Source organism: Lithobates pipiens, unplaced genomic scaffold, assembly GCF_037356315.1.
Source record: "Lithobates pipiens isolate NorthernLeopardFrog02 unplaced genomic scaffold, aLitPip1_a1.2 Scaffold_8, whole genome shotgun sequence".
NCBI classification, from domain to species: domain Eukaryota; kingdom Metazoa; phylum Chordata; class Amphibia; order Anura; family Ranidae; genus Lithobates; species Lithobates pipiens.
This window is the reverse complement of record NW_027507903.1, coordinates 683,112,077-683,137,364: the sequence shown is the minus strand read 5'-3', so window position 1 is coordinate 683,137,364 and position 25,288 is coordinate 683,112,077. Positions and strand designations below refer to the sequence as shown.

Sequence of the window (25,288 nt, the reverse complement as noted above, 5' to 3'; positions counted from 1 at the left end):
ATCTGAAAATTTCAAAATGTGTACATTTGAAAATTCAAAAATAAGAATGAAAATCTGAAAATTCTAAAATTTGTAAATTTGAAAATTCCAAAATAAAAATGAAAATTAGAAAACTCAAAAAATTTATAAATTTGAAAATTCAAAAATAAGAATGAAAATCTGAAAATTCTAAAGAATGAAAATCTGAAAGTTTGAAAACCCGTATATCTAAAATAAAAATGAAACAATAATAAATATTAAATTATAGGTAAGGGAATTTTCTTTCAAATTTCGATGTTAGTGAACGTAATGAATATGAATTCATCCAAAGTTATAAATTATCTCAAATAACGGATCTAAACAAAAGGAAAGTAATGATCTAATAATAATAAATGACAATAATAATAACAAAACATTTTTATTATTAATTATGAATTTGTTCCATTCCATTTGTTTAGATGTGGCATTCATTATTTCGGATAATTCATAACTTCAGATACATTTGTATTTATTACTAGGGATGGCGGAGCGGTTCGCCCTGCGGTTGTTTCGCGGCGAATTTCGGCTGTTCGCGGTCCGTCCGATCGGCGGACTATTGCCACCGTTCGCCCGGCGGACTTCCGTGTTTACTGTGTAAAAGAACTTTGACCTATGATGACACATCCATCATGGGGTACAGGACAGCAAATTGAGACATGACAGCACATGGACACTTGGACATTCCCCCTAACTTATAAATACACCCGATCCGGCGGCCATTTTACATTCTTTCTTCTGTCACTATAGGGAGAGGTTGCTGTGTGGAGCAGGGAGAGATTACAGTGACCAAAATTGCTAGCTATTTGGTCCACAAAAGTTCTTTTAAGGACTGGTATAGGTGTTAGGTGTAGTTCAGGATATAGGTTTGAGGCAGTGCTGTGCTAGTGATTGTTGCAGCAGCCTGAGCGTCTTTTGTCAGTGTAGAGAAAGGGACAGGACGGTGTGTGCTGCTGTAGGGACAGTCTGTTTAGTCATTAGCTGTTACTATCAGGTCCACAAAAGTGCTATCCCAGTTATTGTTCCAGTAGCCTCTGTTTTGTCAGTTTATATAGGGACAGACAGGAAGCAGTGTGTGAGGCAGTGAGGGTCAGTTTAATTAGTTTAATCAGTAGCTGTTACTATATTAGGTCCACAAAGGTTCTTTTCAGGACTGGTATCAGTGGTATGGTAATAGGCTTGTACACGTATAATATTCTTTCTTCCAAATATAGAAAGAATATTATACTTGACTGCTGCCCTTCTGCTGCAGTCTGCTAATCATTCACAACTCACTTGTTCCACAAAGCTCTTTATCAGGACTGGTAAGGTCTAGGGTGCTACAGTACATAGGGTTGAGTGAGGTACAGTCTGCTACTCTATAAGGACTGGTATAGGTCCACAATACATAGGGTTGAGGTGCACTACTGCTGACTGCTGCCCTATACTGCAGCAGTCCTTCATCAGTATAGGGACTGACGTACAGTCTGCTAATCAGTCACAACAACCTACTTGTTCCACAAAGGTCCTTATAAGGACTGGTAACTTGGTCTAGGGTGCTACAGTACATAGGGTTGAGTGAGGTACAGTCTGCTACTCTGTAAGGACTGGTATAGGTCCACAGTACATAGGGTTGAGGTGCACTACTGCTGACCATTGCCCTATGCTGCAGCAGTCCTTCATCGGTATAGGGACTAAGAGTTTTGTCACAGGGTCATTTAAAAAATGACAGGCAGAGGAAGAGAAAGGCCCTTACACATGGGGTGGTAGGGGTTGGGCAGGAGCAACAGGCTTGAGCCAAAGTGGGAAGTTGCAGAAGGTGCTTTCAATTACTTTAAAGGATGCACCAGACTTGGTTAAGTGGCTCACTCAGCCTTACTCTTCTGCACCCTCCTCATTCTCTCGATCTGCACCCTCTTCACTCTCTGCTATGTGCACCCCCAAAGACACTACCACCAACACCCCCACCACCACCACATACCTTCTGCTTGAGTCACAGGAATTATTTTCCGATCCATATCAAGACATTTCTGATGTGCAGCCACTCTTGGTATTGGATCAGGAAGAGGAGGTAACAACAACCGCTACTCAGCAGTCTGACGACAGTACCCAGATCAGCCCAAGGAGGAGGTTGGTCCGCGGTGTTGCTGCCTACTCAAAGATCTCTACTTATAGCGGTGGGGAAGGTGACGTCTAGTGATGTCACGTGGGTGCCCACAAGAGAGGAAGAGGAGGGGAGTTCAGAGGGAGATATGGACCAGCAGATAGGGAGGAGAGGCAGGAATAACTTACATTGCACAGGAGGGACAAAGCAGACTGCAAATTTATCAGGAGCGAGTCATCGACCATGTACGGTCACATCTGGCGCTCCCAGGACGCCGGCACATGGCTCCGCCGTGTGGGCTTTTTTTAACGTGTCCGCTGCTGACAATAGCATTGCCATCTGCAATCTTTGCAGTCAACGCATTAGTCGCGGTAAGCCCAACACTCACCTAGGGACGACCGCCTTAAGAAGGCACATGGGCAGCCATCACCAAGCCCAGTGGGAGCAACGGAACACACAAAGTCGCACTGCAGGTACTCACCGTCCAGCCTCGTCTTCTACTTCTCCTTCTCCTCTCTCCTCACAATTGTCCTCCACTCCACCTTCCATCACGCCAAGCTCACGTTTTTCTGCAAAAAGGCAGGCTTCCGTGGGCCTAATGTTCGAGTGTAAAAAAATGATGACGCTGGATAAACCTCTTGCCCAACGGTTGACGGCTGGCTTGTCAGAACTGATAGCCCGCCAACTACTGCCATATAAACTGGTGGACTCGGAGGCCTTTCGAAAATTTGTGGCCATTGGAACACCACAATGGAAGGTCCCAGGAAGGAAGTATTTCTCAGAGAAGGGCATCCCAGAGCTATATGGCCATGTTCAGCGGCAAGTGATTGTATCTCTGGCACACAGTGTCGGTGCCAAGATACATCTGACCCAGACACGTGGTCTAGCAAACACGGGCAGGGAAGGTATATCACTTTTTCTGCCCACTGGGTGAACCTTTTGACGGCCATCAAGCATGTAACCCGTGGCACCCGTGTAGATTTGGTTTTACCGCCACGGATTGCATGCAGGCCTGGCTCTTCTTCTCCTCCTCCTTCTCCTACTCCATCCTCCTCCCTCTCCTCCTCGGCTGACTCCTCCTTTTCCGCTGCTATCGTCTCTTCCGCTGCACCGCACAAGCTCCCCATAACCTATTCGACATGCCAGGTGAGACGTTGCCATGCCGTGCTGCGTCTGTTGTGCCTGGAAGCCAAGAGCCACACTGGCCTGGCACTCCTTTCAGCTTTGCGTTCACAGGCAGATCAGTGGCTAACACCGCTCAATTTGACAGTTGGTAAAGTGGTGTGTGACAACGGTGCCAATCTGCTTAGCGCATTAAAACAGGGCAAAATCGTGCACGTTGCATACATGGCACACGTCTTAAACTTGGTCGTGCAGCGATTCCTTGTCAAATACCCTGGGGTCCATGACATCTTGCGGCAGGCAAGGAAAATCTCGGCCCATTTCAGAAGATCTTACGCGGCCATGGCTCGCCTTGCTGACATTCAGCGGCGACACAATCTGCCGGTCAGACGTCTTATTTGCGATTGCCTGACACGATGGAACTCAACCTTCTATATGCTTGATAGGCTGCTCCAGCAGAAATGTGCAGTTAACGTCTACCTGTATGAAGTCTGCGGCAGAACAGGTTCTGGGGAGCTGTGTTTTTTTCACCGCGCCAGTGGCTGCTCATGCGTGACGCATGCAGACTTCTGCGCCCATTTGAGGAGATCACCAAACTGGTCAGTCGCAGCCATGGCGCCATCAGTGACATGGTACCTTATGCCTTCTTTATGGAGCGTGCATTGCGTCGTGTCATTGATCAAGCTGTGGAGGAGCAGGAGCAGGAAGATGAGGAAGTCACAATGCTGGATGAATTCCCAGGGGGGGCTACTCTATCTGAGACAAGTGAACAACAGGAGTCTGAAGAGGAGTCAGAGGAGGATGGTGCCGGAGCGGATGAGGAGGAGCAAGAAGAGCATGCTTTAAACCTTTCTGGGACCCCTGTTGTTGTGCGTGGATGGGGAGAGGCAGTGGCGTAACTAGAACCTTCAGGGCCCCGATGCAAAAAACCATGAAGGGCCCCCCTGAACCCCAGCCAGGGCCCTTCCCTCCGAGTCCAGCAGTGGAACTCCAGGGCGTGGTCACAGGTATGACCTTTGTGAGCCCTGTAGTTCCACCACTTGTATCAGTAGTTTTTTTTTTATTATTTTTATTTTTAGGTGCCCCATTGGGGGACTGTCCCTAGGCAGGATGGGGTCCCCGTCCCCAGAAGAGATGAGGTCCTTTTCTCCAGAGCAGATGAAGTTACTGCCCCCAGGTGAGAAGGGGTCCCTGTCCCCAGGGGAGTTGGGGGTCCCTGTCCCCACATGAGAAAGGGTCCCTTGTCCCCAGGGGGAGATGGAGGGGGTATGTAATGGTGTGTGGGGATGGGGTCCTCTCACTCACCATGACCAAGCTGTAGGCCATGCACTCATCCATGTTGGCCTGCGCTCCATCCAGTGTGCTGGACGGGCGATCAGCATATCTCCCAGAAAGACCTTTCATCATCTGTGTATGACGGGGGAGGAGGGGGGCTGGCAGACAAGCCTGCAGTGTCCTCCGGGGGGCTCTCATAGGGCTGCACTGCATCTGTGTGCTTAAAGTTTGTTTACCCGGGAGAAGTGCGCAGTGCAGTGTGGTCCGGACTCGGGGGGGGGGGGGGGGTGGCGGGTTCTCTGGCTGGGGAGAACAGACATCGGACTGAGCGGCAATACATGGAGCAGGAGAGGGGTAATCTGAGGAGTCGGCCGAGGACACAGGTCATGCGGGGAATGCACAACTAAAGAGCAGCCAGTGCGATAGTCGAGCATGGAACTCTGCTAGTCACCCTCCACCTCCAGCCACCCGTGTGCATGGTGCACTGGTACCCCTAGCTGCCTATGCTGCTGTTGGCCATATGTAGAGGGGGCTGCATGGGCCCCCTGCACTGCATCACAGGGCCCGGTTGCGGTCGCGACTGCTGCACCCCCTATAGTTACGCCCCTGGGGAGAGGAGAATGAAGAGGACGACATTATCCTGGATGATGAGCAGGAGCCAGGCCACCACACCGCTTCCACTTTAGTGCAAATGGAGGCCTTCATGCTCCAGTGTTTTAATAGGGACCCCCGTATAAAAAGCATAAGGGTCAAGGACCAGTACTGGGTGGCAACGTACTTAGACCCCCGGTACAAACACAAAATGGCGGAAATGTTACCGCCGTCACAGAGGGCTGTCAGAATGCAGCACTTCCAGGCCTTGCTTCGAGAAATGCTGCATTCTGCTTTTGCGTGCGCTGGCAGAGGAGCAATTCCCATTTCCAGAGAAGGAGTTGCGGGTACCAATCCAACAGTGCCTGCAAGAAGAGGCCGGTTTGAAGATGTGTTGGTGACTTCGGTCATTCTTTCAGCCGACCCATCGACAGGTGTCATCCGGATCCAGCATCAGGGAACGCCTAGACCGTCAGGTGTCCGATTACATCGGGTTAACGGCCGATGTGGATGCTCTGAGGAGTGATGAACCCCTGGACTACTGGGTGGGCAGGCTTGACCTCTGGCCAGAGCTTGCCCAATTTGCAATCGAACTGTTGGCTTGCCCCTCGTCCAGTGTCCTGTCCGAAAGGACGTTCAGCGCAGCAGGGGGGATCGTGACCGATAAGCGTACTCGCCTAGCTCACGACAGTGTTAACTACCTCACATTTCTAAAAATGAATGAGACATGGATCTCAGAGGAATTCAACACATGTGACCAGTAGACCATGTATATGTCTATAAACAATTTTTTTAATCGAGCACACAGACCTTCTTTCTTCATTTGGCTCACTTCCTTGTCCAAAAAAAGCACACCGTACTATATGCCCGTACCCTCCTGTTTGAAGAGGTTGAGCGGTGTCATATTTCTACTGGGGTTGCTTATTATGAGGGGCTCCCACCATCCCTGTGCTATGCTGACATCCTCCTGGGGCTGCTTATTATGAGGGGCTCCCACCATCCCTGTGCTGTGCTGACTTCCTCCTGGGGCTGTACCTCTGCTGTGCATATTATGAGGGGCTCCCACCATCCCTGTGCTATGCTCATTATGAGGGGCTCCCACCATCCCTGTGCTATGCTCATTATGAGGGGCTCCCACCATCCCTGTGCTATGCTGACTTCCTCCTGGGGCTGCTTACGGTGCTGCTGTCAGTGCTGTATATCACAGTGCTGATGTCAGTACTCTCTATCACGGTGCTGGTGTTAGTGCTTTATGTCACGCTGCTGTGTCAGTGCTCTCTATCACGGTGCTGCTGTCAGTGCTGTATATCATGGTGCTGGTGTTAGTGCTTTATGTCACGCTGCTGATGTCAGTGCTCTCTATCACGGTGCTGGTGTCAGATCACTCTATCACGGTGCAGGTGTCATTGCTGTATGTCACGCTGCTGAAGTCAGTGCTCTCTATCACAGTGCTGATGTCAGTGCTGTATATCACGGTGCTGGTGTTAGTGCTTTATGTCACGCTGCTGATGTCAGTGCTCTATATCACGGTGCTGGTGTCAGATCACTCTATCACGGTGCAGGTGTCATTTCTGTATGTCACGCTGCTGAAGTCAGTGGTCTCTATCACGGTGCTGCTGTCAGTGCTGTATATCACGGTGCTGGTGTTAGTGCTTTATGTCACGCTGCTGATGTCAGTGATCTCTATCACGGTGCTGGTGTCAGATCACTCTATCACGGTGCAGGTGTCATTGCTGTATGTCACGCTGCTGATGTCAGTGCTCTCTATCACGGTGCTGCTGTCAGTGCTGTATATCACGGTGCTGGTGTTAGTGCTTTATGTCACACTGCTGATGTCAGTGCTCTCTATCACGATGCTGGTGTCTGGTGACTCTATCATGGTGCAGGTGTCATTGCTGTATGTCACGCTGCTGATGTCAGTGCTCTCTATCACGGTGCTGCTGTCAGTGCTGTATATCACGGTGCTGGTGTTAGTGCTTTATGTCACGCTGCTGATGTCAGTGCTCTCTATCACAGTGCTGGTGTCAGATCACTCTATCACGGTGCAGGTGTCAATGCTGTATGTCACGCTGCTGATGTCAGTGCTCGCTATCATGGTGCTGCTGTCAGTGCTGTATATCACGGTGCTGGTGTTAGTGCTTTATGTCACGCTGCTGATGTCAGTGCTCTATATCACGGTGCTGGTGTCAGATCACTCTATCACGGTGCAGGTGTCATTTCTGTATGTCACGCTGCTGAAGTCAGTGGTCTCTATCACGGTGCTGCTGTCAGTGCTGTATATCACGGTGCTGGTGTTAGTGCTTTATGTCACGCTGCTGATGTCAGTGATCTCTATCACGGTGCTGGTGTCAGATCACTCTATCACGGTGCAGGTGTCATTGCTGTATGTCACGCTGCTGATGTCAGTGCTCTCTATCACGGTGCTGCTGTCAGTGCTGTATATCACGGTGCTGGTGTTAGTGCTTTATGTCACGCTGCTGATGTCAGTGCTCTCTATCACGATGCTGGTGTCTGGTGACTCTATCATGGTGCAGGTGTCATTGCTGTATGTCACGCTGCTGATGTCAGTGCTCTCTATCACGGTGCTGCTGTCAGTGCTGTATATCACGGTGCTGGTGTTAGTGCTTTATGTCACGCTGCTGATGTCAGTGCTCTCTATCACAGTGCTGGTGTCAGATCACTCTATCACGGTGCAGGTGTCAATGCTGTATGTCACGCTGCTGATGTCAGTGCTCGCTATCATGGTGCTGCTGTCAGTGCTGTATATGTTGGTTCTGGTGTTAGTGCTTTATGTCACGCTGCTGATGTCAGTGCTCTCTATCACGGTGCTGGTGTTAGATGACTCTATCATGGTGCAGGTGTCATTGCTGTATGTCACGCTGCTGATGTCAGTGCTCTCTATCATGGTGCTGCTGTCAGGGCTGTATATCACGGTGCTGGCGTCAGTGCTTTATGTCATGCTGCTGATGTCAGTGCTCTCTATCATGGTGCTGATGTCAGTGCTCTCTATCACGGTGCAGGTGTCATTGCTGTATGTCACGCTGCTGGTGATCATCTCCTGCACCCTCTTCTTTGCCTACCCTGACCTTCCCTCTCCTCCATTGCCTTCATGCGCTCCACAGTCCTGAATTGTCACAACAATTTCCCATATAAAAAAAGAATGCTTGTAGTTGTCGATCCCAGATTCACCTCATACATGTGTTATGTCATTGGCCATGTGGTGGGACTATGTTTGCACAGCTATTAATTATTTTGTGGCTGCAAATTTGACCTGTAGGTTTGCAAAGTTCGCCTCCCATTGAAGTCAATAGGGCCCGCCGTGAACATAACGGTTCGCAAACTATCGGCCGCATTCGCGGTCCACGTTCGCAAAACGTCCCGTCGGAAGTTTGACCATCACTATTTGTTACATTCACTGACAGCCAAATTTGAAAAGAAATTCCAATACCTATAATTTAATGATTATATATTATTTCAAATTTTACAGCTTTTTTTTGCTTTTTTTCATATTTTCAAATTTTTGGATTTTCTCATTTTTGAATACCAAAAATTTGGAAATTGGAAAATTCTAAATTCGAAAATTGGAAAATTCGGAATTTGGAAAATTTGGAAATTAGATAATTTGAATATTCGAAAATTTGAAATTCAAAATTCGGTAAGTTGAAAATGCAAAAATTTTAAAATCAGAATTTTCTAATTTCCGAATATCCAAAAAAAGCAAAAAAAGAATGAAAAGAAAACAAATGAATTTTTTGTCAGTGCACATGTCTACCTGAGGTCTCTAAACAGGGCAGTGACTCTCTTGGTGTCATCGGCGGCTTCTTCTTCTACTTTCCTCCGGTGTTCCTGCAGACTCTGGACTCTTTCCTCCGTCTCCTCTCTCTTTGTCAGAAGTTTCTGCAGAACATTCCTCAGTGTCTTCTTCTTCTTCTGAAGCCTCATCCAGTGTCTCCACCTGGTGTCCCCGATGTTCTCCAGCCAAACTGCAGGACACACAGATACAGGCATTATCTTTGGTGCAAAAGTACTTCAAAACCTCCTTATGGACGGAGCATTTCCTGCTCTCCATGGAAAAGGTGGGGTCACATAAGACGTGTTCTGGGGACTTTTTGTGGACTCTCAGGTGTTTATCACACAGAGAAACCTCACAGAGCAGACAGGATCTAACAGCAGGTACAGGAGAGTCCACACAGTAAGTACAGAAGACGACGGACTCCTCCTGATTTTGCTGAGGAGACAGGAAAGTCTCTGCTATGTTACGTAGTTTCATGTTCTTCTGCAGGGCAGGGCGATCCGGAAACTTCTCTCTGCATTCAGGACAGGAATATCCTCCAGACCCCCTCTGTGTTTCCACTACACCATCAATACAGACCCGGCAGAAGTTGTGACCACATCTCAGCATTACAGGATCGGTATAAATGTTCAGACAGACGGAACATTCCAACTCAGCTCTCAGATCACCAGACGCCATCGCTGACAGCAGAAGTGAAACTAAACTGAAAGTCTCTGACACCGGAGAGGAATGTGGATGGGGGAGGGGTGACGTCCTCCTACACAGGGTGAGGCTGAGCTCAGCTCTCTGTTGACTTAGAAACCTTTCGATGTCAGATTAGGACACGCCCCATGACTGTGTACATTTACACTTATAAACATCCATTTAACCCCTTGAGGGCCACCATGACATACTTTTCTTCCAGCATTTGTACCCACAGACCACATCGGGGTGCAGCACCTAGGGGTGGGGCATATTTTTCTGGCAGCAAGCCTGTTATACACCCAGAGCTGAAGAGAAGACCGTGGAGTCTAATCAAGTCTTCATCCTCCTCCTCCTCTGTCTTCCAGGAACAGAATAGATTGAAGTCATCAGTAGCTGCTAAAGCTCCCTGTTCTTCCTCCTCGTCCACAGATACTCCTGTCATTGCCCCACCAATTGGCATGGAGAAGTCATCTGAGATATTTCAGCACAGTGTCAGTCACTTGCTCCATGAGGATGCACAGCAATTAATGAACGGTGAGGTTGGGGAGGAGACCAATGGGAGCATAGAGGGGAGTGACATAAGGCAGGATCAACCAATTGGCAGCAATGTTCCTGCAGCTGAGACCTACTGCCACGTTGGCTCCAGTTCTGAGTAACGGGGAAGTGATAATAAGGTCTAAGCAAGTGCAGAGCAGAAAAATGTTACGTTACTAGTTTTGTTATGTTATTCGCTTTTGGAATTTGTTTCGTTTAATATATAAATTTTCACACAAATTCCAAATTTTTGGAACGATTACTATTCAAATTGGTCGAAAATTGATCGCCTGACCTGAATTCTGTGTAAAGAATAGATGGTTGTTAAGTAACGGGCTGGCAAGCTGGCCACGGCATCCTTTACAACCAGAACTCATCTGCTGCCAGCTGGACACTGACTGCAGAATATAAACAAACAATTGCCGACATTAACCACTTCAGCCCCGGAGGATTTGGCCGCTCAATGACCGGAGCACTTTTAAAAATTTGGCACTGCGCTGCTTTATCTGGTAATTGTGCGGTCATGCAATGTTCTACCCAAACAAAATTTGCGTCCTTTTTTTCCTACAAATAGAGCTTTCTTTTGATGGTATTTTATTGCCTCCACAATTTTTATTTTTTGCAATATAAATGGAAAAAGACCAAAAATTTTGAAAAGAAAATGATATGTTCTACTTTTTGTTAATATTTTTTTTTTAATAAACTCAATTTTAGTCGTACATTTAGGCCAAAATGTATTCAGCCACATGTCTTTGATAAAAAAAGAAAAAAAAATGCCAATAATCGTATATTTATTGGTTTGCACAAAAGTTATAGCGTCTACAAACTAGGGTACATTTTCTGGAATTTACGCAGGTTTTATGTATGACTGCCTATCACATTTCTTGAGGTGATAAAATAGCAGGGCAGTACAACCCTCCCCCCAAATGACCCCATTTTGGAAAGTAGACACCCCAAGGAAATTGCTGAGAGGCATGTTGAACCCATTGATTATTTAATTTTTTTGTCACAAGATATTGAATAATGACAAAAAAATTACACAAAGTTGCCACTAAATGATATATTGTTCACACATGCCATGGTTATATGTGGAATTAAACCCCAAAACACATTCTGCTGCTTCTCCTGCGTACGGGGATACCTCATGTGTGGGACTTTTTGGGAGCCTAGCCGCGTACAGGACTCCAAAAACCAATCACTGCCTTTAGGATTTCTAAGGGTGTAAATTTGTGATTTCACTCCTCACTACCTATCACAGTTTTGAAGGCCATAAAATGCCAAGATAGCATAAAACCACCCCAAATGACCCCATTTTGGAAATTAGACACCCCAAGCTATTTTCTGAGAGGCATATTGAGTCCCTGGAATATTTTTTTACAAGTTGCGGGAAAATTAAATTTTTTTGCACAAAATTTTCACTAAATTATATATTGCTAAAACATGCCATGGGCATATGTGAAATTACACCCCAAAATACATTCTGCTTCTCCTGAGTACGGGGATACCACATGTGTGAGATTTTTTGGGAGCCTAGCCGTGTGCAGGACCCCAAAAACCAATCACCACCTTCAGGCTTTCTAAGGGCGTACATTTTTTATTTCACTCCTCACTGCCTACCACAGTTTCGGAGGCCATGAAATGCCCAGATAGCACAACTTCCACCCCCAAATTACCCAATTTTGGAAAGTAGACACCCCAAGCTATCTGCTGAGAGGAATATTGAGTATTTTGTAGATTTTTTTTTTTTGTCACAAAGTTTTAAAAATTGAAAAAATAAAATTTTCTTTTCTTTCTTCATTTTCAAACATAAATGAGATCTGCAAAATACTCACCATGCCTCTTAGCAAATACCTTGGGGTGTCTACTTTCCAAAATGTGGTCAATTTTTTTTTTGGGGGGGGGGGGTTGTGCTATCTGGACATTTCAGCACCTAACTGTCATAGGTAGTGAGGAGTAAAATCTGAATTTTACGCCTTTAGAAATCCTGAAAGCGGTGATTGGTTTTTTCAGATCCTGTACGCAACTAGGCTCCCAAAAAGTCTCACACATGAGGTATCCTCGTACTCAGGAGAAGCAGCAGAATGTGTTTTTGGGTGTAATTCCACATATAACCATGGCATGTTTGAACAATATATCATTTTGTGACAACTTTGTGTAAAAAAGAAAAAAAAATTGTAATTTTTTCCAAAACCTGTGGAAAAATATCAAATATTTCATGGACTCAAAATGCCTCTCAACAAAAAGCTTGAAGTGTCTTCTTTCCAAAATGGGGTCATTTGGGGGGGGGGGGGGGGGGGGGGTTGTGCTATCTTGACATTTCAGGGCCTCCGAAACTGTGATAGGTAGTGAGGAAGTGAAATCACCATTTTTCGCCACATAGGTGGTGATTGGATTTGGGGTCCTGTATGCAGCTAGGCTCCAAAAAAGTCTCACACATGTGGTATCTCCGTACTCAGGAGAAGCAGCAGAATGTGTTTTTGGGTGTAATTCCACATATAACCATGGCATGTTTGAACAATATATCATTTTGTGACAACTTTGTGTAAAAAATAAAAAAAAATGTAATTTTTCCGAAACTTGTGAAAAATATCAAATATTCCGTGGACTCAACATGCCTCTCACCAAAAAGCTTGACGTGTCTCCTTTCCAAAATGGGGTCATTTTGGGGGGGTTGTGCCATCTTGGCATTTCAGGGCCTCCAAAACTGTGATAGGTAGTGAGGAAGTGAAATCACCATTTTACTCCCTTAGAAAGCCTGAAGGTGGTGATTGGATTTCGGGGTCCTGTATGCGGCTAGGCTCCAAAAAAGTCTCACACATGTGGTATCCCCGTACTCAGGAGAAGCAGCAGAATGTGTTTTGGGGTGTCATTCCACATATGCCCATGACATGTTTGAGAAATAGATCATTTATTGACAACTTTGTGCAAAAAAAAAGAAAGTGTAATTTTCCCGAAAATTGTAACAAAATAAATAAAAAAAATAAAATATTCCATGGACTCAACATTCCTATCAGTTTATAGCTTGTGGTGTCTACTTTCCAAAAATGAGTCATTGGGGGGGTTAAAATGTAATTTTATGCACAACATTTAGAAGCTTATGTCACACATCACCCACTCTTCTAACCATTTGAAGACAAAGCTCTTTCTGACACTTTTTGTTTACATGAAAATATATAATTTTCCCGCTAAGTAAATGATGGTTAACAATAAAACAAAGTAACTGCAAAGCAAATACAATAAAAATAAAATGATTTTTAACGCAATTTGTGCCTAAAAAATATACGCCGAAGCATGGGAGCAATCCACCCCTAATGTTAGGTGCAAATCGCTCCTCCACTCCTGCCCCCATGCTTCGGCATATATGCTCTTTTTTTTTTAACTGCGGTGGTGAAATCACCTCCTACAGCGCTGGAGTCTTGGCTTTACATATTGTAGGAGCAAACACTGTTGCTGTCAAGATAAATAAACACGTGCTGCAGCTAAATGACGTACCGAAAAACAAAAAAATGGTTAACAATAAAATACAGTAAACACTAAATTATGAAAGAATTAAATACCTGAAAAGCAAACATGATAAAACATAATAACAATAAAACATTGCATTGTAGAATACAGAATAAAGGAGAACAACAATAGAGAAAAAATAGAGAGAGAGAGAGAGAACAATAAAACGACAACTATTTTTTTGTTTTTTTACTTTATATATATATATATATATATATATATATATATATATATATATATATATATATATATATTTATGGTGTAGAGCCCTCTGACCGATACGTATAAGGATGACAAACAAGGTTAACATAAACTCCCTTCCTAGAAATGGACCTGAAAGTGTGCCCTGGTCTAACGTACGGTATACCAAAATAAGGGGGCATACCCTAGATAGAGAAATGGGTATAAATGAGATAAATATGAAATGGAGTGAAATGAGTACTCTCATGAGGAGTATAATGCCTGAGAAATGCCCTAAAAAGGGGATGGGTGGGTGGGTATCGCGCACCGGAACCGACGAGGAAGGCAGGCGAACGGGCTAGTTATATACCCCACCGGGCTCCTCCCATAATTCCAGGCCACCATACTGGCCTTTCTATTTATGGTGTAGAGCCCTCTGACCGATACGTATAAGGATGACAAACAAGGTTAACATAAACTCCCTTCCTAGAAATGGACCTGAAAGTGTGCCCTGGTCTAACGTACGGTATACCAAAATAAGGGGGCAAAAACATTCAGGTAGGGGTTGTATTTTTATTTGTTTCAAGATTGAGACTGGGTGAGTTTAACAAAGGCCTGGGCCATCTCCACTTGCGGGTTGGGTATGTAACGGGCGAAACAGGTGGACTTCCATCTGCCCAACTTCTTGATAACATGGTCCGGGACCCCTTGGCGGGAGGCGGTTGAAGCTGCTCCGATACGAAAAGAATGTCCAGAGTAGTGAGCAGGATTGAGGTGAAGGATGCCCAGAAGTATCCTGACATGTTCCATAAACTGGGCAGCGTTCAGTGGTTTAGTGTGGAATGGCAGAAGCGGGCCAGACCCTGGTTGACCGGCCAGAAGGTTTAACAAGCGGGTGAGAATGGCGACCGGGCACCAGCGGTTGTTGGTCTTATAGAAATGTATGTCAATACCTGAGCCAAGCTGCTGCGTCTTGGAGACTGCTAAGTGTAGGATATAGTGATCTTCGTATCGGACCAGGTGGTGCTTGCACAGCATGCGTGCTGAGGGGCCATTACAAGTAAACTCGCCTGGCCGTAAGAAGCCGTAGAAGGCCAGGTGTATGGCTGCTTGCAAGACGATGCTTATGCGGAGACCAAAAGGTGAAGTGGCCAGAATGTCTGACATATCTCTAAAAACATCTCCTGTAATAGGCAGCCGTTTGGTGCGGGCCACTGGCTGACGCTTCTGGATGCCGCGCAAAAGAGCCCGTACGGCGTGATAAGAAAATAAGGAAGGTTCGGTAGGGTCCTGGAGGGACGAGAAATGTTGTACACCGGCCAGATATAGCCGGATCGTATTAAAGGATAACGCCAACCCCGAGTGGCAGTGGGAAAGGAAGGCTAGGACTTGCTTGACTCGGGACGTCTCTGTGCTGTGACACGTCAAGAAGCGGTTAAAGGCCCTCCAGGCCGATTGATAGGCCTTGAGGGTATTGCATGAGAGGGAGTGCTCGATGAGTTGGGTCGCCGCTAGGAGGTGTGGTGCTAATCCAGGGTCAGCTGAGACCAGTCCGGGATAGCTGCTGATGTTGGTCCGGCTCCGGGTACCTGATCAAAAAAGAGACAAAGTTAAAGCGGGAGAGGGCGTCCGCTGCCTGATTGAATTTACCGGGGATGAAGGAACAATGGATGTTGAACTGAAATGATAAAGAAAGCTGGACCAGTCGACGAAGGAAGGACATAATTGCTAGAGAGTTGGATCTGCCTTTATTAATGATTTCCGCAGTGGCTAGATTGTCTGTAGAAAAGGTCACCGTTTGCCCCGACCAACTGCGGCCCCATGTGTGAGCTGCAGCTACGATGGGATACAACTCGAAGAGGGAGGACGTCTCAGCAAAGCCAGGAATAGCCAGTATCTGGGGAGGCCAGGGAGCTGCGAGCCACAGATGGCCAAAAATAGCCGCAAAGCCTGTGGAGGCCGCTGCGTCGGTCACCACCTGGGGTGAAAGGGAAGACACAGAGGGAATGAACAGGGACACGCCATTCCAAGAGGATAGGAACTCCTCCCACATAGCAAGGTCTGCTATCGCCGCGGGATCCAGGCTGAGGACTTGCTCCGGGTCCTGTGAGAGGGACAGGAAGACTAATAGGCGTGAGACGAATGCGCGACCCTGAGGGATGATGCGCATGCCGAAATTCAGCATGCCGAGTAGAGACTGTAGCTGTCTTTTGGTGCAAGTTCTGGCACGGGTGAAATCCCTCAGGACTGTCCTGATGCGGGCCAGTTTGTCCAGGGGGAGGCTGGCCTGCATGGTGTTGGTGTCTAGGCTGACCCCGAGAAAGGTGATGGTCTGCGTTGGACCATCCACCTTGTGCTCGGCAATGGGGACGTTGAGGTTACTGAAAACCGCCCTCAACTTATCCAGATCTCTTGGAGGTGAGTCGGGTGGCTCGATCAGCAGGAAGTCATCCAAATAGTGTATGACTCCCCGACACTGGGCTACGTGCAGCAGGATCCACGTGAGAGTCTGAGCGAAAGTATCGAAGAGCCAGGGGCTGCTCTTGGACCCGAACGTTAGTTTGGTGGCAAAATAGTACCGCTCCTTCCACTTGATGCCATGCTAGCACCAGAGAGATGGGTGGATGGGAAGGAGCTTGAAGGCGTCCGAGATGTCGGCCTTGGAGAGCCAGGTTCCTGTGGCTGTTTTGAGAATGGCCTGGATGGCCGTGTCTACCGATGTATACTTGAGGGAGAACTCCTCAGAGGGGATGAGGGAATTAAGACTGGGGGCGGAAGAGGAATGAGGCGCTGACAAATCGTAAACCAATCTGAGTTTATTAGAGAACTTGCCCTTGACAAGCCCAATAGGGCTGACTCTCCAGGTGTTAAATGGGGGCTGTGTGAAAGGGCCTATGACAAAGTCTCGGTCCAAATCTGACTGTAGTAGTTGGTCAATGGCTCGTTCATCCATAGCTGCTGACCGCAGGTTCTGGCATTCGTGCGTGAGGTGAGGGAGAGAAATAAGTCCAGTATGAAAGCCCTGAGTGAAGCCCTGAACAAGGTAGACAGATAGTGAGGGGGTAGGATGATCGGTAAGGTAGACGCTGAGCCACGAGACGTTGACCCGGCTTAGTCAAGATTTCTTGATCTGTTTGACCTCACACATAATCCTGGGATGAGCCCTATGACACTGCGTGCATACGTGGAGCAGCCTGCACTGACTGAAATTGCATGAGCCGCTATTATAATTGTTGCAGATTGCTGCACCCCCCATGGTCTTGACCGGGCGCCCAAACTTATCCGTCTGCGGCAGGCGTGCCGGCGCCTGTGGGCCCTGAGCGGCGCCTGAGGTAGAAGGGCCGTCTGAGGGCGGGGCTGCCACTGAGCTAGCGCACCAAGTCGCGGTGTGAGTAGCCGATTGGCAAATCGCACAAAGAGGGGACCGTAGCCCCGCGAAGTGGCGGCAGAATAGCTCTGTATTCATGACGCTCCAATCAGTAGGTGTCTGGAACTGGGAGAGCCTGGCGGCCGCCTTAGCGGAGAAGGAGCGGTGGTAGTCGTAAAATGAAAAACCGCCATATTTATAACCTAAATCTACTACCACATGGAGGTAGCGATCCAGCTCCTCCCTCCTGCCAGGGGAGACTGAGCAGATGATGTCCCTCATCATGCCGAAGGCTAATGTAAATTCGGTGACAGAAAGCTTCCTGTCCAGCCTGGGGTCTTTGGTCTTGAGGACCACCGACACGTCCCCCCATGTATAAGCCTTGTTTTCTGCCAGTTCATGAATAGAAATGAGAAGCGAAGCCAGATTGACATCCTTGCCCTCTAGGATGTCCTTCCTGATGCTAGCTGATACCAGATGAGAAGGGTACACTACTGATGTACACCCGGTGGTACCTGCGAGAGGGCTAGTCACTGCCTGGGATGCTGGTACTGGAGGAGGGCCACCCGATTCTGGACTTCTGACATTGAGGTCGTCAGGGAAGACACCAAGGTATGGAGCTGTGAAATAGCAGAAGCAATAGAGCCCAGTGAGGCCTGCTGGGTACTAGCCTCAGCCGCTGCTGGGGGAGTAAAGAGGAGCCTGAAAAGCTCGGCCTTTCTGGCTGTTGCCGGAAAGGGTACGCCTCTGCGCCTAAGCTCAGCTGTCAGCTTAGGAATAGTCCATGCTCTGGGAGAACGTTGGCTGCCACTCTCTGAGACGAGAGACGGAGATAATGGGGCAGTGAGGTCCTCGCTGCCAGCCCGAGACATGGTGGTGTAATCCAGACCTGGCGAGCCTATTAGTCCTTGGGTTCGGGTTTTCTCCTATGCGGAACCTAAGGAGGCACCGTCCCACCAGGTGCAGGGTGGACCTACTGAAAACTCAACTGACCTGAGGAGATGAAGGTGAAGTTTGAGAGTTCTATACCTGAACAGAAATGCTAGCCAAAATAGTGACTTCATGGAGGTGAGATTTTAGAAATGAAATGAAACAAAATAAAAGAAATAAAACAAACAACAAAAATGAAATGTAGCTTCCTTTTCTTTCCTTTTTTTTTTTTTTTCAGCAGGTATGAAACTTAGAAGCAACTTATAGTGAAATGTGGTCGATGAACCAAGCCCCCGGTAGGAATCCGAAGTTTGAAGAATCAACTGGACTCAAACCGGGACGCGGTATGACAGTGAAATGAGTGAATCCGCCATGACAGATGTCCAGATCACCATGCCACAATCTTGCGACCGAGCACGAAACGGATTCTGGAGCATGTACTGAAATGAGGTGTGTCCTAGGGCACGCCAAGACGAATTTGGTACACGGATGTGACTATTCGTACCGGAGCGTGATAGGTGAGATGAAATGATACCCATGACAAAGACAAGAATCAGAGGATGTGCCCATGAATGAAACAAAACGAATCCTGTCTTTGGAGCATGTACTGAAATGAGGCGTGACAGCTGGGCACACCGGAACAAATCGGTGCATCAATAAATGCAACAGGATTCGAATCGGAGCCTGATAAGTGACAGAAATGATATACCATGACAGAGACAAGAATCAACGACTGGACAGATGGTTACAACAAAGAATCCGTCTCTGGAGCACGTACTGAAATGAGGCGTAACAGCTGGGCACACCGGAACGAATCGGTGCATCAATGAATGCGACGGGATTCGAATCGGAGCGTAATAAGTGACAGAAATGGTATGCCATGACAAAGACTAGAATCAGGGACTGTGCCTGAACCTGTGAGTGACTCAGTCTCTGGAGCATGTACAGAAATGAGGCCGAAAACTGAAGCGAATCGGTGCATCGGGGATGCGACCGGATTCGCACCGGAGCGCGTGTGACAGAAATGAAATGATTAGAAAATTGATTGAAATGATTTGATCTGACATAAAAGATTGAAATGATACGAAGTGACATGAAATGACCGAAATAATTCGAACGGAATGAAATGATAGAAATGACTCAAACATATGAAATGAATTGCATTTGGAACGGTCGGACCGGTTTACCGCTTGAAAGGCCCGACATTTGAAATGTTGCGCACTGCTAGATTTGACGTAACGAGCAGTCGGCTGTGGTATCGAAGTGATTCGACCGATTCGAATATTTAAGAAATGATTGGGGAGCCGTTCGGCTCGAAATGACGTGCCTACGAAATGAAGTGCCCGATGTGGCACGACCGACGCGTCTTCGAAAGGAAATAACAACTTTCTTTCGCAAAAAAAAAAGGAGTAGTGACATGAGGTAACGAGTACGAGTGACACAGTTCAAGACGTTCGTGAAATGAAAAGTGAGAGGTTCGTGAGTTCAGGATATCGTGTTTAAGTGACATTGTAACACATGAAAATGAAAACTGGGTGCCGAAGCCCTACCTGCGACAGCCGGCCCAGACGTGATGTACGACAACGGCAATTTCTTTGAGTATGCGACACTCGGACGGAAAACACACAAACGCCAACGACGACAAGACGATAGACAACACGGACACGATCAAGACAAACACGGGAACTCACGAACACAACTCGCTACGCTTGGTCTCCAACAGTCGGCCCTTGATTTCTGACGTATCAGATATCGCGCACCGGAACCGACGAGGAAGGCAGGCGAACGGGCTAGTTATATACCCCACCGGGCTCCTCCCATAATTCCAGGCCACCATACTGGCCTTTCTATATATATATATATATATATATATATATATATATATTGTGGCAGCACGCAGGTAAAATCACCTGGTTGTATTCAGGATGGGAAATATGTGTGTCCTAGTTTCAGGCTGTATGCAGACTTTTACAATTAGAGGTGAAGAGTTAATGAGCCCAGCTGTAGTAAGTGGGCTCATTAAGACCTCTACAAAAAACCCCAGCATGCATAGGGAGATGCTCCATCCTGGAACCAGTTTTGTGTGTATAGACTGGGGAGTCTGAGATCTGTTCTGTGCGGTGAGTTAACGCCTGTGTGGCAAACCCCTACAATGGCTGCACCCAGTTGTTAGACAGGGAGTCTACGTGTGTAGTTAGAGGTCAAGCTGACCAGGATTTATTTTCTTGTTTTATTTTGTTTGGCTGTTTATGTATCACTGCATGTAGCAGAAATAAACCGGATCTTTTGTTTTTTTTTAACCTACACCGCTGTCTGCTGTGCCTGACTTTGTGTTGTGAACCCACCCAGGGGGTCACACACACCCGCTACCGAGCTAACCCCTCACAATATATATATATATGGGTTTTTTTCACTTATTTATTTATTTATTACACTTTTTTTGTAACGGTTGTAAGGGTTCGGTTCCAGGTTCGGGTCTCCCAAAATGCGATGGCATCTTTGGAGACCCTGTGAATGTGTGTCCTAGCCTGTACAGTTCTGTACCCTATGATAATACTCCACTAGTGTGTGGTAGCGTTCAAAACATTCACCAATGCAAAGACCAGGATTGTCAGGACAGCAGGGACAATAATAACGGGTGTCCTGTCTATATCCACGCTTTCTACAGATACGACATCTTCTTTGGGGGGCTCGTTGGGTAGGGAAACCAGGGAGGACATAAGGAAAATGCCTCTCATGCAGCCGGCTTACTGCATTTGGATTGGGAAGTTGGGCCACAGCACCGTCTGGAAACAGAAGGGCTGTGATGATCTCTTCCTGGAATTTAAGGAAGGATCCAGTTTGTCCTGAAGCTTTGTATAGCACATAAACATTCAGCAGAGGCAATTTGACTAAATATACAGACACTTTTTTATACCAGCGTCTGACCTTACGGCAATTAGGTACGGTGCTATCAACTGGTCATTGAGGTCCACCCCTCCCATATTAAGGTTATATTCGTGGACACAGAGGGGTTTCTCCACAACACCAGTCACTGCAGGAATTTGGACCGTGAAGGGAGGACAGAACAAAAACTTTCTTATTATCCCTCCACTTCATAGCAAGCAAATTATTACACTTCAAACAGGCTCTCTCCCTAGTCTAAGATGGGAATCTACAAGCCACTGGGGTAAGCCCCGGCGATCAGTGGCGTAACTAGAACCTTCAGTGCCCAGATGCAAGAAACCATGAAGGGCCCCCCTGAACCCCAGCCAGGGCCCTTCCCTCCGAGTCCGGCGTTGGAACTCCAGGGCGTGGTCACAGGTATGACCTTTGTGAGCCCTGTAGTTCCACCACTGGTTGAGGAGAACAGACATCGGACTGAGCGGCAATGGATGGAGCAGGAGAGGGGTACTCTGAGGACACAGGTCATGCGGGGAATGCACAACTAAAGAGCAGCCAGTGCGATAGTAGAGCATGGAGCTCTGCTAGTCACCCTCCGCTTCCAGCCACCCGTGTGCATGGTGCACTGGTACCCCTAGCTGCCCATGCTGCTACCGGCCATATGTAAAGGGGGCTGCATGGGCCCCCTGCATCACAGGGCCCGGTTGCGGTCGCAACTGCTGCACCCCCTATAGTTACGCCCCTGCCGGCGATTAGATCGCACTGTGCCACATATAAGAATTCCATGATTAAACAAGCAACTAAACAGTGGCACGCTTGTGTAATAATTGTCCACATACAAATGGTACCCCTTTCTGAATAAGGATGACACTAAGTCCCACACAATCTTGCCAGCGCTCCCTATGTAATCTGGGCAGTTCTCCGGCTCTATGTGACTATCTCTTCCCTCGTAAACGATAAAACTACATGTATAGCCTGTGGCCCTGTCACAGAGCTTATACATCTTGACCCCATTTTTGGTACGCTTGCTGGGAAGATACTTTTTGAAAGACAAGTGGCCAGAACACTTAATTAGGGACTCATCAATGCAGACAACTTGATTGGGAGTAAACAAGGCTTTAAACCGTTGGTTGAAGTGGTTTATGAGGGGCCAAATTTTGTAGAGCCGATCGTATCCAGGGTCACCCCGTGGACTACAGAGTTCATTATCATTAAAGTGCATGAACCGCAACATCTGCTAGTATCTAGCCCTGGTCATGGAGGCAGAGAATACGGGAATATGGTGAATTGGGTCAGTGGACCAATATAACTGCAACTCACTCCTTTTAGTTATGCCCATGAGGAGGGAAAGGGCCAGAAAGGTCTCAAATTCGGAAACCGTAATTGATTTTCATTCTCTGGCAAGGGTCAAATGGGGATTAGCGGCGATGAATTGACCAACATACAAATTGGTCCACTACAGATCTATAGAGATCTTCTGTGAAAAACAGAGAATAAAAATAAAGTGACATAAAATCAACTGTTTCCACCTGAATTCCAGGTTGGCCAGTGAATGGGGGAATTATGGGTGCTGCAGAAGTGGTGGACTCTCAATTCAGATTGGCAATTCAGCAGGAAGGGCACTATGGGCTCGAAGGGCCTGTGTTTGTCTTCTTCTTGGTGGCTGTGGGACATTACTTGTGCTAGCAACCTCACCAGCTTGAACTGCGCTTACGTGGTTCACCACATCACCATGTGATACTGCAGTGCTGGATGTACGACCAGGTGATGTACGACCGCTGGTGCTTGCCAGTTCACCAGAAGGATGAGCGGCTCTAGTACTTCTCTGCTCCATACAAGGGACCTGCGGTTCTTGCACCTTAACAACAGCAGAAGAATGGGGTCGGGTACGCCTGACCTTGGCAGGGACCACAACTCCGTCATCAGAGCTATCTGTCAGGGTGCCGCTGCTGTCTACAGGATCGTATTCTGAGCCTGAATCTGACAGATTAAAAGCGCATACATAAAATGTGCATACATACATGTAAACACACACACACACCCATAATACACATAATACACACACATATATTGTATATATACACACACCCACACACATATTAACCAATGGCGGCTGGTGATAAAAAATGTTGGGGGGCGCAAACAAACTGAAAAATTCTGAAAAATAACATAAATTGCAGCCTCACTGTGCCCATCAAACGCAGCCACTGTGCCCATCAAATGCAGCCACTGTGCCCATCAAATGCAGCCACTGTGCCCATCAAATGCAGCCAATGTGCCATCAAACGCAGCCACTGATCTCATCAAACTCTGCCACTGTGCCATCAAACACAGCCACTGTGCCCATCAAACACAGCGACTGTGCCCATTAAAGGCAGCCACTGTGCCCATCAAACGCTGCCATTGTGCCCATCAAACGCAGCCACTGTGCCATCAAATGCTGTCAGTGTGCCTTCAAATGCTGCAACTGTGCCATTGAATGCTGCCACTGTGACCCCACTCGCCCGCTCGCAGTCTGCCTGGCACTTACTTAATCAGGTGACAGGTAACAGACCCAAGCACCTAATTGGCAGAGAGGCGGTTCAGTGTTAGGAAAGCGAATATTCATTTGCTTTTCTAACACACCTGGGTGGTCTGTGAGTGCCAAGCATGGCGCTCGCAGTTCAGCTATTTTACAGCCTATTAGAGTCTATGGCGCTAATTAGGTGCTTCAAAAATACCCCCCTGCCGCAGTAATTCAGGGACCCGGTGCCCAAAAAGGGACCGGGCTCCTAAATAGGAGGTGGCAGAGGCAGCCATGGATAGATTCATGCAAAGCATGAATATATCTATTAGTCATAGAGGGGGGTGGCTGGAGAGAGGGGGCAGCGCCGTGTGCCCTTGTGGGCGCACCGCCACTGATATAAACACATGCACATACACATACATACATATGCACATGTACACACACATGCACATATACATACATGCACATAGACATGCATACATATACATACATACATGGACACATGCATGGACACACATACATGCACACACACACACACACATATAAACACACATACAGTAGATAGATAGTCTTATAAAAATCTTCAGTCCTTTACCTTACCTCTTCCTGCCATGTACTGCACTGTAGGGGGAGACAAAGAGCACGGCACACACTGTGCTTTACTGGAATAAAGACAAGTTGTGCTCCTAAGTAGAATGCAAAGAAGCAAACTCCCCCCTCCTCCGGGTGGTCGGTTTGAAACAGGAAACCAAGGGGACTGGCGGGATCACCAGATATTTCACATGGTAGAAGTGATGCATATGGAATTACATGTTTTTTAATCCGAAGAAATGTGAGAAGCAGGAGAAGTTGTACGTCAGCCGGAAGTAATGAGACTGTTATTTATCACAGACTCTATTTTATAATGTTACTGATGTGCTGCACCAAATCACTTTTTTTTTTATAAGAAAGAATATTCCTAATACCGTCATTACAATAAAATTACACCATTATTCATTTTTAGAGTATACAATTTAAACAAAATACATAAACCTTGCATTCAGTGTAAACACTTACGGAAAGCAGTACTAAAAACATCTATAAAATAGTGACATATAAAAGCAAAAGGGACTAATAAACTAATAGTGAATAATAAAAAATATATATATTTGTGTTGGGAAGGGAAATATGGGGGGCTATTTGTGTTGGGGTGGCCTTTGGGGGGGGGGGGTATTTGTGCTAGAAGGGTGGATGCAGAGTGGGAATTAGATCTGGGAAGGAAATATGGACATTGGGATGGGGATTTTTACTGCAGAAGAAATTTAGGTGGGGGTTAAAGATTTGTGCTGGGAGGTGGGTTTTGAGTGTTGGAGAGGGTTTGTGCTGGGAGGGGGGACTTGGGTGTTGGAGAAGATTTGTGCTGGGAGGATGGGTTTGGGTGTTGGAGAAGATTTGTGCTGGGAGGGGGGATTTGGGTGTTGGAGAGGGTTTGTGCTGGAAGGAGGGATTTGGGTGTTGGAGAGGGTTTGTGCTGGGAGGGGGGATTTGGGTGTTGGAGAGGGTTTGTGCTGGGAGGGGGGATTTGGGTGTTGGAGAGGGTTTGTGCTGGGAGGGGGGATTTGGGTCGGGGAGAGGATTTGTGGTAAGAGGGGGATTTTATGGTGAGGATTTGTGCTTTTTGGGGAGAGGGTTTGTGGTGGGGGGGTTTGAGGTGAGGTTTTGTGCTGGTAGGAGGGATTTGGTGCTGGGAGGGGATATGGGGAGGATTTGTGCTGGGAGGGGGGATATGGGGAAGGATTTGTGTTGAGAGGGATTTGGGGGAAGTACAAAGAGGTGGAATTT

General features: G+C 47.1%; 2 protein-coding genes across 3 annotated transcripts in view; both read right to left on the bottom strand.

The window, feature by feature from the left end:
- LOC143962135 (E3 ubiquitin/ISG15 ligase TRIM25-like) overlaps positions 1-25,288 on the bottom strand; it is a 167,505-nt gene that overhangs the window by 96,333 nt on the left and 45,884 nt on the right. The gene's annotated exons all lie outside the window — the stretch shown is intronic.
- LOC143964385 (E3 ubiquitin/ISG15 ligase TRIM25-like) lies at positions 169-10,067 on the bottom strand. The gene is made up of 2 exons (XM_077474104.1): positions 9,123-10,067; positions 169-207 (listed from the first exon to the last, which is right to left on the bottom strand). Exons 1-2 carry the CDS (start codon positions 9,555-9,557, stop codon positions 169-171), a joined length of 474 nt encoding a protein of 157 aa, XP_077330230.1. The 5' UTR covers positions 9,558-10,067.

What these genes read in the sequence shown, in the direction of transcription:
- LOC143964385 (XM_077474104.1), bottom strand. Translation starts at nt 9,557, where the DNA reads ATGGCGTCTGGTGATCTGAGAGCTGAGTTGGAATGTTCCGTCTGTCTG. An exon ending in AATGCTCCGTCCATAAGGAG is followed by an intron (nt 208 to 9,122) that starts GTTTTGAAGTAC and finishes TTTTTATTTTAG; the next exon opens with ATATACGGGTTTTCAAACTT.